This window comes from Diadema antillarum, unplaced genomic scaffold, assembly GCF_040938485.1.
Source record: "Diadema antillarum isolate AM-2024a unplaced genomic scaffold, OU_Dant_1.0 scf00000197, whole genome shotgun sequence".
In the NCBI taxonomy this organism is placed as follows: domain Eukaryota; kingdom Metazoa; phylum Echinodermata; class Echinoidea; order Diadematoida; family Diadematidae; genus Diadema; species Diadema antillarum.
The window spans coordinates 2,386,642-2,402,267 of record NW_027271086.1 but is presented as its reverse complement, the minus strand read 5'-3'; the positions used below and the strand labels follow the sequence as shown (position 1 = coordinate 2,402,267).

At 40.3% G+C, this 15,626-nt stretch overlaps 1 protein-coding gene across 1 annotated transcript; it reads right to left on the bottom strand.

Annotated features, from left to right (window-relative positions):
- Positions 1-4,475: 4,475 nt before the first annotated feature.
- On the bottom strand, positions 4,476-8,046 carry LOC139723689 (retinol dehydrogenase 8-like). The gene is made up of 4 exons (XM_071634914.1): positions 7,782-8,046; positions 6,669-6,848; positions 5,270-5,363; positions 4,476-4,830 (listed from the first exon to the last, which is right to left on the bottom strand). The coding sequence occupies exons 1-4, from the start codon at positions 8,044-8,046 to the stop codon at positions 4,476-4,478; spliced, it is 894 nt and encodes a 297-aa protein (XP_071491015.1).
- Between the last annotated feature and the right edge of the window lie 7,580 nt (positions 8,047-15,626).

Genomic DNA, 15,626 nt, shown 5'->3' with positions numbered 1-15,626 from the left:
TGAAGCATTCAAACCCTAACCATTGTTTAGGACCATTGTCAAGGTGTTAACCACACACTCCAATACACACCCATTGACCCCTGTGCAAAGTGAAATTTTGTACAGAGGGTTGAAAATAGAGCAAAATCTGGAACCTAACTGTGAAATTAATCATGGATTTTATGAAACTGATTGATGTTTTCATATTCAAACCACCTTCAACCAAATTGTACACTATTCAGCTATTACTCATATCAATGACAGTGTTATCTGATATATAGTTTATGAATTATTAAGAATCAAAAGTGGGAAATGTTTTTTGAAACACCTAGTACATCTATCCCAGTGGAGGTTTACAACACGCGAACCATCGCTGCCTTCACGAACGTATAAAACTGTATACAATACTAGTATCGTTTTGAACTTGATCACAGGTCTTCCGTGGGTTCTTAGAGGGCGAAGTCGCTCCCATGTTGATTGTCAGTGATCGAGAGAGATCGACAGAGAGAGAGAGAGAGAGAGAGAGAGGGAGAGAGAGAAGGAGAGAGAGAAAGGTACTAAAATGATATGACGCCTCCATTAAATGGAGATTTACCCCACTGTGGATTTAGTTTAAGGACTGAACGGTACTGGTTGAGGTGAGGATTCAGCTTGTAACGTTTTGCGAGATATTTAGAAACAATGAACTCTATGAATTGTGAAAACTGCATACAATTAATTCTAAGAGGAATCAAAGGGAGTTTATTTGATGAAAATCGCTTTTGTAATGACTGAAATATCCAAAAACAAAGTAAAACAAAGAGATCCTAATAAAAGTCGTGGCCTATCAGTTTCATTAGGATCCCCCTTATTTGGATATCTCAGCCATTTCAAGACCAATTATTTTCATCAAATAAACGTTGAATCCTTTTTGGAATTACATGGTCTTTCATATTTTAGAAGAGGTTTCTCAGTATCTCACCAAAAATATTATAAACGTGACGTTAGGTCTCAACCAGAACTTAGATCCCTTTAATGTGCATAAAAGTGTAAAGGAGTTGCTTTTTTACCGAACGACCAAGCACTGTATATATTTTTGGTGAATCTCTCACTCTCTCTGAATACAGTATTTGACGTTGGGCTGAAGCTAACCAAAATATCGTGCATCCAACTTCATTGTGGAAAACTGTATATCATCACGACGCTAATAAGATCTGAAAAAAAATAAAGGTGTTAACTTCAATTTCCTTATTTCAACTGGCGTATTGTTAAACGTTCCACTGGCGATCACCCCCCCCCCCTTCGAATGGGAAGAAAATCTCCGAACGGAACCCTCGATTAGAAACTTATGGGGTTTGTTGTAAATCTTCCTCAAATCAGGTTTTCCGTTTTTCATTTTATCAGCTGAAAGTGCTCTCCATTTCTTTTCTCTTTTTTCAGAGTCATTGTAGTGCTTGTGGCCTTGGGTCAAGGGTCAATAGTACTTTTTAAGCCCTTATACCGAATACTCCCATGGATTTTGCTTAACGTCTCTTCTTTATTTCTTTCCTGTCATTTATAATACAAGATTACGGCAAATTTTATCTGGTAATTCTACGTTATGCATTATTTATTTAGCGATTTATTAGTTTTATGGGAAGCACGCGATACCCATATCCACTTTGGACAGGGAAGTGTAGGCCTACGAGAGTTCATGTTGTTCAACAATGTAATTTTGCCTACCTCGATCGCGATAAAATTTCACTACATAATGATCATCACTTAATTTGACAAAGCTTCATTACGACTCTGAGTGCGTTGTCAGTCTTCTCAAATACCATACGGTGCGCACTGTGTTCAAAAACTTTAAGACATACCCTGTAGCAGGGATTCTTACATCGGAAGTACCACATGAAAATTATGTGGCACAAATCCGTTATGGCATAGTCAAATTCTGGAATAAAAACCACCGAATTGCGTAAATGCTAATTTTAAGCAACTTTTGAATTGTATGACAATAATGAGGAAAATCATTTTGGTCTTACCTATGCCAAGCATATCGACTCTTCGAATTAAGCTCAAAGACACCTCTGTCATACATATCTTTTTGTTATCTTTATTCATTACAAGGAACATCAAACCACCGACAAAATTTTGGAAGCACTCGAATAAAAGATAAAGCAACAATTTATAGTGCCAGAGGAATACCTTCAGGATATTACGATTTCTACGTCGATATTTTCCCCTCTGGTTTGGTCTGGTCAGTGCAAGTAGAACAAAGAGTAGCGTCTCAAAACAAACAACAAACACACAACAAACATAGGAACAAATACCGAGAAGACCTAATGAAGCATTGTATAACAATATCAACATTTAATAACCAAACTGAATATTACAACTTAAAGGGGATGGCTACTAACTGATCAGTGGGAATCAGTGGGAATACTGGGGGATGATTGTTTTAATTCTTATGGGATTCATTCAAGAGTACATTATATATCTATTGTTGTGTGAAAATTATTTGCTTCAGAATGGTCTCATATTCAAGTGATGTGCAGTTTAATGCCCCGTCACTGTACAGGCATGCTAACCTGGAAACATTAAATTGTTCACATTTTGTATATTTAACAATAATTGATATTGATAATTCTGTTTAACATTTTCATGTTGGCTATTTTTATTCCTAACTCACATTTCATAACTACATACAATGTATTTTGAAGAACTGAAGTTTTTTTTTTTCATCTGCAAATTCTAGCATCTATGCTAAAATTAGTAAAGATCGGTCGTCATCATCACATGAAGAAACCCAACACAAATAATACCATGTCCCGATATATATTTAATTCCAATTTCTCAAATTTAATTGAGCTGGTGTGAAATTAGTTTCTAAATAGTTATTCATGCAAACGTGGCGTTATTCTACAGACGATTGGAAGCTTGAAAGTGGCACTCAGATATCCAGATAATCAACTTGTCATGTCGAAATCCAGTAGGAAGGAGATCTTGTAGGAGCATTGTTGATCAGAATTGGATCCCGTCGTGTCTACATCCTATAGAATAGATCATTACAGATGACAAAATCTCGGATCTAGTCATGTCAACACACTGTAGAAGAGAAAATCAGATGCCAAGATTATAGAATCCATCATGTTTATATACATCAATTTCAAGAGAAGATCAGATGACACGATGTTGTCTAACCCGTACGAATAGATGAGTAGATGACAAAATACCGGATCTTGCCATGTCTAAATCCTGTACAAGAATGATCAGGTGACTATTGCTCTCGGATCCCATCATGTCTACATCTTGCAGGAAAGATGACCAGACCACTAGAGCTTGGATCTTACCATGTTTACATCTATTAAAAGAGATCATTAGATGACAACAAAGATCTCGCCATGGCTACAACCTTTACAAAAGATGGTCAGATGGTTATAGATTAAAACACGTCATCTGATCATCTATATACGTGCGGACGTATTCGACACAACGAGATCTTAGATTTCATCATCTTACCATCTGTTCTACGGCATGTTGACTTTACGAAATCCGAAATCTTGTCATTTAGTCATTTTAAGATATGACGATATAGAAAATCATCGGTGATCTATTACTTCGTCTCCTCACCTCATCTAATAACCATTTTGTCTCAACCCACACGGTCTAATCCTGTTTCGTCTACAACCAGTTCGTCTTATGACCATTTAGTCCAGTTGCCACTTAGCCTCATTACCAGTTGGCATACTTCTATAACTTCCACAAGATCTGAAATCTTGTCATCTCATCATTTTCCTACTCGGTGTCAACATGGTGAGTTGATTTACCTGGACATCTGGGTGGCACTCTTAAGCTTCCATACACACGGGCTGCAAAAATCGCGGATACGAAAATCCAAGGGGCACTCATTGAAAGGGGGTTGTAAAGGTAATTCAAAACATCCCCCACCCATCGATACTTCCCCTTTTACTAAACAATCTGTAGGCACATTACACAAGCCAACAAAGAACCACTATGCGATTTGGTATTCTAAAGATTCCCATCATGTTGCATACGTGTATCCTTTTCAAAAACACGTATTGGTACCATTCAAACTTTTATTTTATCATGTTATTTTGTTTGTTGTTGGAATCATACACAAGCCAGCATTTCACTAGAAATACGGGGGAAAGCTACATCTCGTCAACATTGCGCAATAGTGGCGTATGAAGAACAAAATCAATAGAATATGACTCTTGAGATATGTGCGCGAGAATGACCGCGTGCACTAATTGTGGACGTCTCAGATCTGAGACATCTAAAATGCTGGCAGTCTTTCGCGAACACACACACTAACACACACACACACACTAACACACACACATACACACACACCTATACGCAATCACATACGTGTAAAATTAAAAGACAATTGTAACAACAAGCCTATCAACCCTGCGATTGGGAGTTGAACTTTGCAGCATAATCTTATATTTATGAGACCGGAGCGACATCCACAGCACCATGCCAGCCTATTGTGCTATACAGCAACGTGCTCACGAATTCAAAAAGTAATCCCCAGTCACGTCGTCCCCAGAAGGATCTTTGAACCAAGGAGATCCTTGTTTGAACCTTTCCGCAGCCAGCTTTCTCGACTTCTCGCTGGTCTGGTACCGGAGGTGCGGTCGTTCTGAGTCCACCGCCACTTCAACAACATCGACGATTTCGGACGCTGTCTGCGCCCCGCCGGCGACCGTCAACATGGTCTCCCTGCGCTTCCATATCATCCTGTACATTTCACGCGTTTTTTCGTCCACCCTCGGATCGTCCATTTGCTCGCGGAGAACGTCGCTCACATCTGGATTGGTCAGGACGTCGGTTTCAACAGGTCCCGGCTGAACGTTGCTTACCCTGCAAGAGAGGGAGAGGGGGAAGGATAGAGAGAACAATTATGATGGAATAATGGATAACATACATTACTAGTGTACCCTACCATACAAGCTTGTACCTAACTAGCAAGAGTGAAAAGAAGCAATAGTGTGCATAATAAAAGTCATAAATATCTTTATTGCTTCGGTATTTTAAATCGCGAGCTTTTTAACTATAACCATCGTGATATTATAAGATGATGATGAGTAACGTTATGACAGAAGTAGCAGCGGATGTCAGATAGTTGCTGTAATATTGCTTCTGCTGTCATGGATGCGTACGCTCTGTGTATTATGCATATGATTATCTATACTGAGTTTAAAAGGTGAGAAACTTTCTCAAAGACGTGAAGTGGCCGATAAGTTGGTATAAGGGCACAGCAACTGCAACATTATGTCAGTATTGAAAGTTTCGTTCTTACCAAACGTTGGAATGCCGCAGGGACATTGCCAAGCATTCAGAGAACCCCTCGAGCGCAAACTTGGTAGACCCATACATGTCGTAAAACATCACGCCTATAGGAAAACGCAGACGATGAGAGAACAACGTCATATTCCATTCACTGTGGCCTTATTTATCAAGAGCAGCTTAGCGTTGAAGCATAAACATTGATCCCTAATAGTCCTTCCTCCCCGGTCGTCATTTTGATGACCTAGAGGTGTGCTATAGATGGAGCGGCAACTCTTGGTAATCCATGCAAACATGTTTGGGTTCTACAGCATTGCAATGGGATGTCTAACATTCATCCACGTTTGGCACCACTCTAACTTCCAAGACAACATTTGGAAACAAAGAAAAAGTTTCCCTTTTCTTTAAGTTACAAGCTGTACTTCAGCGTATTTTTTTTTTTTGATGGACTACTAGTACTGGAATTTGTTAAGAACCGTTCAGGAAAAAAAAATTAGTTATACACACACACACACACACACACACACACACACAAAGGTTGTACACACGTATTTCTGCTCTCCTCGTGATGCACAAATCTGAAATGAAAATTTGGTTCTCTCTGCTTCAGTGATGGGCACATTTGCGCGTACAGCGTACTGGTTTCTTATCTTTCTTTCTGGCATATTTGATCTTTCAAATAATATTCTCCGCTGAAGCGCATTCCAGTGCATTTTTTCTACTTACTGATGCCAACATGTTACTTTCTACACCAAATTTTGATTTGAAGCTTCTATTCAAAGCACAAATATTCGTTGTCTGCTCATTCAAAGAGCGGCAGGAAACTGTAGCAAGGGGGAGGCTTTTTGTACAAAAGTCTCGTAAATTCTTCCATCTGGAAGAACTCCCTGTTATTACCCTATAGCTCATCGCGCGCCTATTCTCATAGCCCTGGATCAAGAGAGACGTAGTTGGTAAAACATCTTTTCCCCAAGGATGAAAACATTGGCTAGAAGTTGTGCCAAGCGTGTTTAGACAAAGAGACGAAAGCCAAATTACCCACTCTACAAAAGCGCTTCTAGATCAAGGTTGATAAACTAAATCAGAATAAAAAAATGCACACCAGTCTGGAAAGAAAAGGGCATTTCAGCGGACGTTGAGTGAAGTGCATGAAAAAGAATAACAAATATAGACATCATAACCTGTTCCGTTCACTTAGTTTTACGATGTATTTCTAATTCATTGTAGCAGAATAGATCATGTCACGAATGACTCACTATTTAAATATGAACAAGATTTGACACTGTCGCTATTATACTACAACGTCGAAGTCATTTGTTTGGTTGATATGTGACATTGCTCGATTACACGTCAAGAAACATGTCATCACCACGGTGAATACATTATTCCAACGGTCTCGAAAGGCTTCTCACCCATAATTCCCGACAATGAAGATATGTTGATTATCCGACCCGACCTCCGCCCCTTCATGTGCGGAATCACTTCCTGGGTCATCCGAACGACCCCGAAGAAATTGACGTCGAACATTTTCTTGAAGGTAGAAATGCTCGTCACTTCTGCGATATTTATACCGGAAATGCCCGCGTTATTCACTGGCGGAATAAGAAGAAAAATTTGATAATGGTATATGCAATTCAATTGAAAAAAAAATCACTATTAAATGGCCAAATAAACCGTGATAAGAAGAGCAGGGTCAATCAAGCAGGGGGAACTCTCTTGAATCTATCATCTAAGAAAATAATATAGTTTTGAAATTGTACAGTTTGGAATACTTTCACGTAACAATGAATTTTGAATAAAAATGGGGCAAGATGGTGTCTGATATTCCATCGCAATACCTCATCATTCTTCCAATGTAAGAACATTTTGATAAGAAGTGACGACAGCTTCACATGACTGGCAAAAAAAAAAGTAGAAATGACAGATTGAAAGTTTGATGACATAGCCAAGATATGTTGATGGTGAAGTCAATAACTATACTATATATCAGAAGTACCTCCATACAAAGTTTCGTTTAATCTTGGACCCCATAATACAGAACTTTCTCCAAGTAATTCTACATTGTGATACCAAATAGTACAAATTTCATGACAATATTACTGTGAACCATTGCCACAATATGGGGAAACAGTGAAATTTTGGCACCTTCTCTTTGACAAAATGATGTCACACAAAGTTGATTAAGGACAGAAGGACTGAAAAACATAATGCCTCCGACGATTCGTGGCGGAGGCATAAAAAAAAGATACCATCGCTGAATCGTAACGATTGCTTAAAATGTCGATGGTACTGACATTTTTATTTGTTTTTGTCTTGAATTATTATTCTCGTGGCATGAGAACGAATTTCTAACTAAATTCCGTTGGGCACATGTATTTTGCAAGTGAAGTTCTTTTTTACTTTAAGTTGGCAATGACCTCTTGAGGAAAGGATTGTTCATGTTCCAAATAGTATTATTTAAAAAAAAAGTGATTATTGACAACACTTCATGTGCAAACGTAGGGTACAGTGTACCTATGACATACCTAATACATCTATTTGTCCGTGTGTATCCAAGATATGAGAGACCGTTTCCACGATCGTTTTTTCCTTTGTGACGTCAAGCTCTCGGATGAAGAGGGTTTTATTAAGGGTGTTCCCTGCCGCCGCTTCCAGTTGGTCTTTCTTGGACATGTTCCTCATGGTCGCGTAGACGATCAGCGGCTCCTTGGCGCGCTGGGCCAGTCGTTGAGCGGTCACCAACCCGATACCGGAAGAGCAGCCAGTGACGAGCGCTATTCGAGACGCCATGATTCTGGCAAAACAAGATTAATCTTTATCACAGAGATAGAGTCCTTTCGTTTGTCATGGTATTTTTTTGTTTGAATAATTGAATTAATGAATATATGTACTCACGCTCCACTCTCCACACCAAACTGATGACCCCGATGCGATTGGGACTACGTGGTTAGAACAGCTCGATCAATGTCGGCCTATACCGGGTGATCATAACAGGTCTAATAACGCATTCATTGTTGCAGGTATCTCAGCTCATGAAACAGCTCATAGCTGAGAAAAAAAAAACTAGAAAAGGGAATATTTTGCAGTTGTTCTTGCAGAGCCTCCCACCGGATGTAGGGGCCTATACACCCAATTCTTTGTTCTGCAAGTGAATCCTCATCATTGTTTGACCGCACCGACAATAGCAGATAGGATCGTATCAGTGCAATTACCCCCCAACCCCCCCCCCCCCCCCCCCCTCCCCCGGAAAAATGTTGGTTAGTGATATAAGGTTAGCGTAAAGATTAGACTTCGGGTTAGGTTTAGGGTTAGAGTTTGGGTTAGGGTTAGGTTCAGGATTAGTTTCAGGGGAAGGGTCCGGGGTATTTTGCCCGATAGGATCATTGAAGCGCACGTACAGCCCACCGGAGCGGGATACCATGTTATCCAGATCAGTTCCCCTCCATCTGGAGGATCCGCTCAAGCGCAAGGCGCTGACTTTGTGAGTAAGATGGCCTCCTTGACAGAACTTGTTTGCGAACTATCAATGAAGTCCTATTAGGCAACTACTGTTACGCAGCCGTTTATAGGGAAACGAACGTCACCTCACTGCATTTCATATGCCGTAACAAAAGTTTACACCAAAAGGGGGTGGGGGGATCGCTCCGTGTTTGTCCATGCAGGTACACGTATATTACGTAGAAATAAATTGCCATTAGATATTCGCCATAATCACAACATTGATGTATTCAAAGTGGAGCTAAGAAAGCACATTTATGCTTAATTTACGAAGTAGTAGTTTGTTTATCTTACCATCTTTGTTTCTTCTCGTTGATTCTGATTTGTAGCATTTTCAATTTCACTTCTTTCAGGCGATTTGTGCACTTCTGTAGATTTGTATTATTGTTATTATTATCATTAGACTAAGGGTATATTTGATTTTTACATCCGAGGCTTTTTTAAAGGGGTATGTCTTTTTGTCTCTCTTTCTCTCTGGAATCCTTATTAGGAAATATCTTGAAAATTATAGAAAAGAAAAATATAAAATCCGGGAATCAAATTCCTGAAATCCACCCTATACATAGCTTTGAAAGCTTATTCCTCAATGCAGGATTATTTCATTTCAGAAATAGGAAATTATAGGAGATTTTAGATAGAAAATTTTTTAAGTATTACATAGAAACATTGGCACATAGACTGGAATGACAGCTTACCTGAGAAAAAAGGGGTACGTTAAGCAATGTTCCGGATTTAGGGGAAGTCGGGATGGGGTGGGGTCTTCAAGGCAGGAAAAAGCCTGCGAAAAGCCCGCAAAAGGGGGGGGGGGGCTCAGAAATTTTAACAGTCCTGAGATATATGGGGGTGGGTGGTTTCAAAGGGAGGGAATGAGCATATAGGCGTATCCAAAATGATACTGAGTGAGGGGCAGGGGCTAAAAAGCCGTACTCATATAAAAGGACTAGGACTGATCAAGAGGAAAAAGTCAAGTTCGCTTACCTGAATACTACACGAAAGACGTCATATCTTTCTTGTGCATATATTTCATGAAATTTTCAAATGTGTCTTGCTAAGAGGCAGAAGGGGCATGAGTAAGACCAATAATGCAGGATATTGGTTAATAATTTGTTAATAATAATGGTAATAACAGCAATGATAATAACAGCAATAATAATAATGATAATAGTAAAAATCCATTGTATTATTCAGGAAGGATAGCATCTTTTGTGTAATTACCATTGTTCTTATACCAGAAGGTCCTCATTGCCAGGTACTAATTTAGACACCTGGGTCAAGAGGAACGTATAGTGGGTAAATTCTAAAAAGGCATATGTTTTCAATGGGAATGTTCATAAAATGGATTCATAAAATTACCTGATTAGGCTTTGATTGTAAGTTGTATATTTTTTCGGTCACTCTAATGAATATGAGAAAGGAAACTTACCAAAACCAAACTCAGTGTCTTTTATTATTCCAGCGCCCCTTTCATTCTCTATCTGATCCGATCCCTATCTCTCTCCTTCTCTCTCTCCGGGGTACGACGGAATGAGTGATCTACCAATGAGTCACGTGAAAGGGGTAAACTGTAAAGATCTGCTACCTCGATAAAATTGGTACAGAGATGAGGTCATTTTCCATCGACCCTTATCATCCCGTGACGAGACAGCCGTGTGATGTCTGCACAGAAGGCCCATCGTTCTGTACACGAAGATATGCAGTGTATACATGATTGTTCCATGGAGCTTGTAGCTCCATGTTGTACGTATAGGCCGGCTGATTGTTGCGTCAGTGTGTTCATATGTAATGTTTCATGTACCATTATAGTCATACTATAATATTATGTATCTCAATGGCAGAGCTACCAAGTCTCACGCATTCTGCGTGAGACTCAAGCATTTAGGGTCTGTCTCACGATCTCACGCATGGCACCCATTTTTCTCACGCATCTGGTGAAGTCTGCAATTTGGGCCAAAAATAAGGAGCATATAGCTCGAAGGATTAGAGTGATAGTTGCAATTGAAGGTATATTTCCCTTTTGCCTTTCAAAATTAGTAAGCACCAGATCGCATCATTAAGAGCTAATAATTTAAAAAAGCTCCCTACCATGGGAGGGGGACACCCTCCTCGTTCGCGCGCGCATGCGCGCGAGCGCCGAGACGCCGAGTCATAAAAATCTCACTCATAAAAGTTTTTTGAACTTGGCATCTCTGCCATGGTCACGCAATGGAGACTAGTACCTCCTCGTTCATGATTATACTGTCTGTACTGCTCATATATACGTAGTCATGTGCACCGGCGGAATTCCGACGTGGGAAACGGAAGGGCGAAGGTCGCCAGCGTGGCACGTGTTTCGCATGTATACATCAATATTTAAGCGGTGGAATCTGTGACCGTGCACTCAACATACTAGCAATATGGATTTGTTTGTTTGTGTTTGTTCATTTCCGTCTGAGAAGATGGCTGGATAGCCCATATTCAGCTGTGAAGCTGGTCTTCCATGGGGTCCAGTTGGATGAGAGGTGGAACCACTTCACCGGGTTAAACACCCTGCTCTTTGCGATGAATGAATGAAGGGGGATCTTTTACGTGCATGAGTTGTTACTCTCTCTTACACGGGACCTCCATTTTATGTCCTATCCGAGGGACAGAGTGTTTTGCCTCTTGCAGGGATGCCAAGTTCAAAAACATTTTATGAGATTTTCATGACTCGGCATCTCGGCATGCGAATGTGCGCGCGAGCGAGGGTGTGGGAGGGGTTCCCCCCCCCCCCATGGCCTCCCACGGTGGGGAGCTTTTACAATTTTTAGCTCTTAATGGTGCGATCAGGTGCACACTTAAGTGACTATTTTTTACTTATTCTGAAAGACAAAATGGAAATATACCTTCAATTGCAACTATCACTTTATTCTTTTGAGCTATATGCTCATTATTATAGGCCCAAGTTGCAGACTTCGCCAGATGCGTGAGAAAAATGGGTGCCGTGCGTGAGATGGCCCCTAAATGCTTGAGTCTCACGCAGAATGCGTGAGACTTGGTAGCTCTGCTCTTGCTTGAGGGGACGGTATGCTTACACACAACATTGCTCAGTCCAGACTCAGGTTCGAACCCGGGCCGCGTTTTTTTTTAAGACGGCACAGATTGGGGCATGGCGCGTGTTAAACCTATGGGAAAAACGTTGGGTTAGGGTTTTTGGTTATGGTTATGGTTAGGGTTAGGGTTAGGGTTGGGGTTAGGGTTAGGGTTAGGGTTAAGGTTAGGGTTTGATGGTTAGGGTTAGGATTAGGATTAGGGTTAGGTTTAGGGATAGGGTCCCCGATAGATTTTTAGTTTCCCCAATCTGTGCCTTCTAAAAAAAAACACGCACCCGGGCCGCGTGATCGTGAGGCAGACGCGCTACCGACTGAGCCAACTCACCGTGAAATACCGTCGTAAATGTAATTCATAGTGCATACCGATTAAGCTGTATGATTCACGTACTGTATCCATTACTGTAGGGTCTACTGTAAGTGTAATATTCACTAGCAGTCATACCTGTTTTTTGTCACTCTTCATCCACGTTCCACGTACCGAGAATTCCGTCTCGTGTCTTCTGTGTAGACTTTCAATGGAACAGAAGAACATTGGTGGCAGCCAACATCATGAGAAACATATAACTGCGGCCCGAGTTGGTTTAACAATCACGAACAATGTGCGCATATTTGGAATACAATGCGTCGAGGGGCCACAGTCAAGGGCAGCGGTACATATGCAATGTACATGTACCAACGCGTACATCTATCCCAGTGGAGGTTTACAACACACGAACCATCGCTGCCTTCACGAACGTATAGTCCGGGAGCCAGCGGGGGTCAGCCTAGCTGAAAAGGTTACCAATTTTTATGTATATAGCAATTTAGTACATATGCCCCTAAGTATGGAAATGCACGTCTGGCTGGTCATCGGTGGTGGGTGTGGCCAGGAGGGCCAAAAAAAGGACCCCTCAAAATTAGGCTAGCCTAGCTGGAAAAGTAACCCCATAAAAACAACTGGAACTTGTTTGTTACACTTACAGGATAAATGAATGACCATTGCCAGACGTTTTAAGTGGTGGGGGGTAGCCGCCAGACGCTCTTAAAGGCCCAACTCCAGCTAGGCTAGCCTAGCTGAAAAAGTAACCTCATGAAAACCACTGGAACTTGTTCGTTACACTTACAGGATAAATGAATGACCATTGCCAGACGTTTTAAGTGGTGGGGGGTAGCCGCCAGACGCCCTTAAAGACCCAAATTTTTCCAGCTAGGCTAGCCTAGCTGAAAAAGTAACCTCATGAAACCCACTGGAACTTGTTCGTTACACTTACAGGATAAATGAATGACCATTGCCAGACGTTTTAAGTGGTGGGGGGTAGCCGCCAGACGCCCTTAAAGACCCAAATTTTTCCAGCTAGGCTAGCCTAGCTGAAAAAGTAACCTAATGAAACCCACTGGAACTTGTTCGTTACACTGACAGGATAAATGAATGACCATTGCCAGACGTTTTAAGTGGTGGGGGGTAGCCGCCAGACGCCCTTAAAGACCCAACTTTTTCCAGCTAGGCTAGCCTAGTTGAAAATATAACCTAATGAAACCCACTTGAACTTGTTATTTACACTTACAGGATATATGCATGGTCGCGTTGCCAGACGTTTTAAGAAGTGGGGGGGGGGGGGGGGGGGGGTATAGCCGCCAGATGCCCTCAAAGGCCCAATTTTACCAGCTAGACTGTAGCCCTGGCTGGAAAAGTAACCTCCTGAAACCCACTGGAACTTGTTCTATGTTTGTATCTCACCTGATAAACACTGTCGACATAGTATTCTGGTGTTCTTTCGATAACTTTCCACACTTTTGAGCTATATGACCACCAAATTCACTCCTCAGATCACCTAATGATTGCTGTCAAGTGTTAATATTGGTGAAGTCCGACTACGTCAACAGTCAAAAAGTCAATGAACTAGGCATATGCCATTTGAAAATCTCTGTAATCACAAAGTCGATACGTGGACGAGACATCACTTCGCTTTTGCCTTGTTAGATGGTGAATATTTGTAAGCTTCCGTTTCTAATTCATACAGCACCAGCATACATGTCTGAGAATAGCGGTAAAGAAGATTAGAGTCTTTGGCAACAAGTGCAAAATTAAATTCTGTGCCTTATTTGCTAAACAAACGTGGAATAGTGATAGGAGGACAACGACCTGTTACGCAATATGGCGGACCAATAGCTCTATATTATTAGTGCTATAGAATAAATGACAATGATGTAGTTCTGGAGCATACTTTTCATTAGATGCTTTTGCAATGACTCAATGTATACTTTTAATCGAACTAAGTATATATCCATGACTTGCTCATGAATTACGGCAGAACGATTCGGTGAGGAAAGTTTTCTGTCATGTCATTACGGAAGAAGTGAACGTGTCAATATTTTGCTATTTGTTCCATAATTATTTCTGAAGTGGTTAAATGTATTTTCCTAAAACATTTTTTCTTTTATATAATACCTAAGTTGCATCCAAATGCCTATTCGCTGAAAAAATGCGGGCCATGTATTCAAAGGTCAAAGATCGTAGGTTAATGGAAGTAGGGCATACATTGTACAACATTTCACTAAGTTGTTGGTTGTTGTTGTTGTTGTTTTGTTTTTGTTTTTGTTTTTGTTTTTGTTTTTTTTTTTTTGGGGGGGGGGGGCATGATTCAAAGTGTCCTAAAACCTTGTATAATACATGTATTTAGTTTTGAAGTCACGACTCTTGCTATGTATGATGCCAAACTCTTCCCGCTCATACAAATGCAGCCGTTTCAGGGAAATAATTATGATAATGATTGGTAATGCTGAAGTGGTTCATAACATTCCATTGATACTATGTATAGAACAGAAAGTGAATTTGACAATGGTATATGATATCCGCAATTTACTCTTTGACAGGTTCTATCATCCGATTAATAATGTATAAATTGAATATACAATAGTCCCCTATTCAGTAACTACAGGTTAAGTTAGATAAGCTGCATTCATTTTGCACGCGACCATGGCGTTATAGCCAAAGATGATTGAATTCTGTAAATCTCTGTGTGCCTGCACAGGATTGGAAAACGAAACAACTTTCTGTGTATAGAACAACGAAACAGAAACTGGTGCATGCATTATTTTCAGTCACTTTGTTATGCATAATGATGGTTTGCTCATTGCAGTTTCGGAATCTCAGCTCGATGGACTCGAATTGATCCCAAATCAGTCGGCATGCGTGTATCACCCAAAACAATATCTGAACACAATTATAACTGCAGTCCTCCATAGTCTCTATTGGTTGCCGATAAGGGCTGGTATCAAGTTTGATTTTCATATTATTTACAGCACCTTGTATTTAAATGTTTTCATCGAAATGCCCGTATACGGTATGCGTATCTCAGTTAACTCTTTAAACCATAGTGATACGTGCCAAGAATCTCATGTTTTTAATAAGCGTGAACTCCAAGACATGTCGTGATAAGGACTTTAAGACAATTGGCATCGTCATTATAAAACGAATTCCCCTTTTACAAGACACGTTTTAGATTTTAGATAGAAATATGGATTCGTTTGAGTGCATACAAACAGCTTCTTAAATCCTCTTACATTTTGTTTTTAAGATATGGTGTATACTTTAGAAGTGTAAGAAGCATGCTCTTGTTTTAGAGGCTTTGAGTACTGGTAAGAAGTATGTTATTTTTAGAGATTGTGAATGAGTACGCATTCAAGAACGTTTTGAATAAAACGTATCCAGACAACTGCATATCATATTTTCACCTCTTCCTTCATGCAGATGTATACTCTTGCCGAGAAGGTTAACTGTTTGATAGATATAGTGCTCACCTTATTGAAAAGGTAATTGGGTAA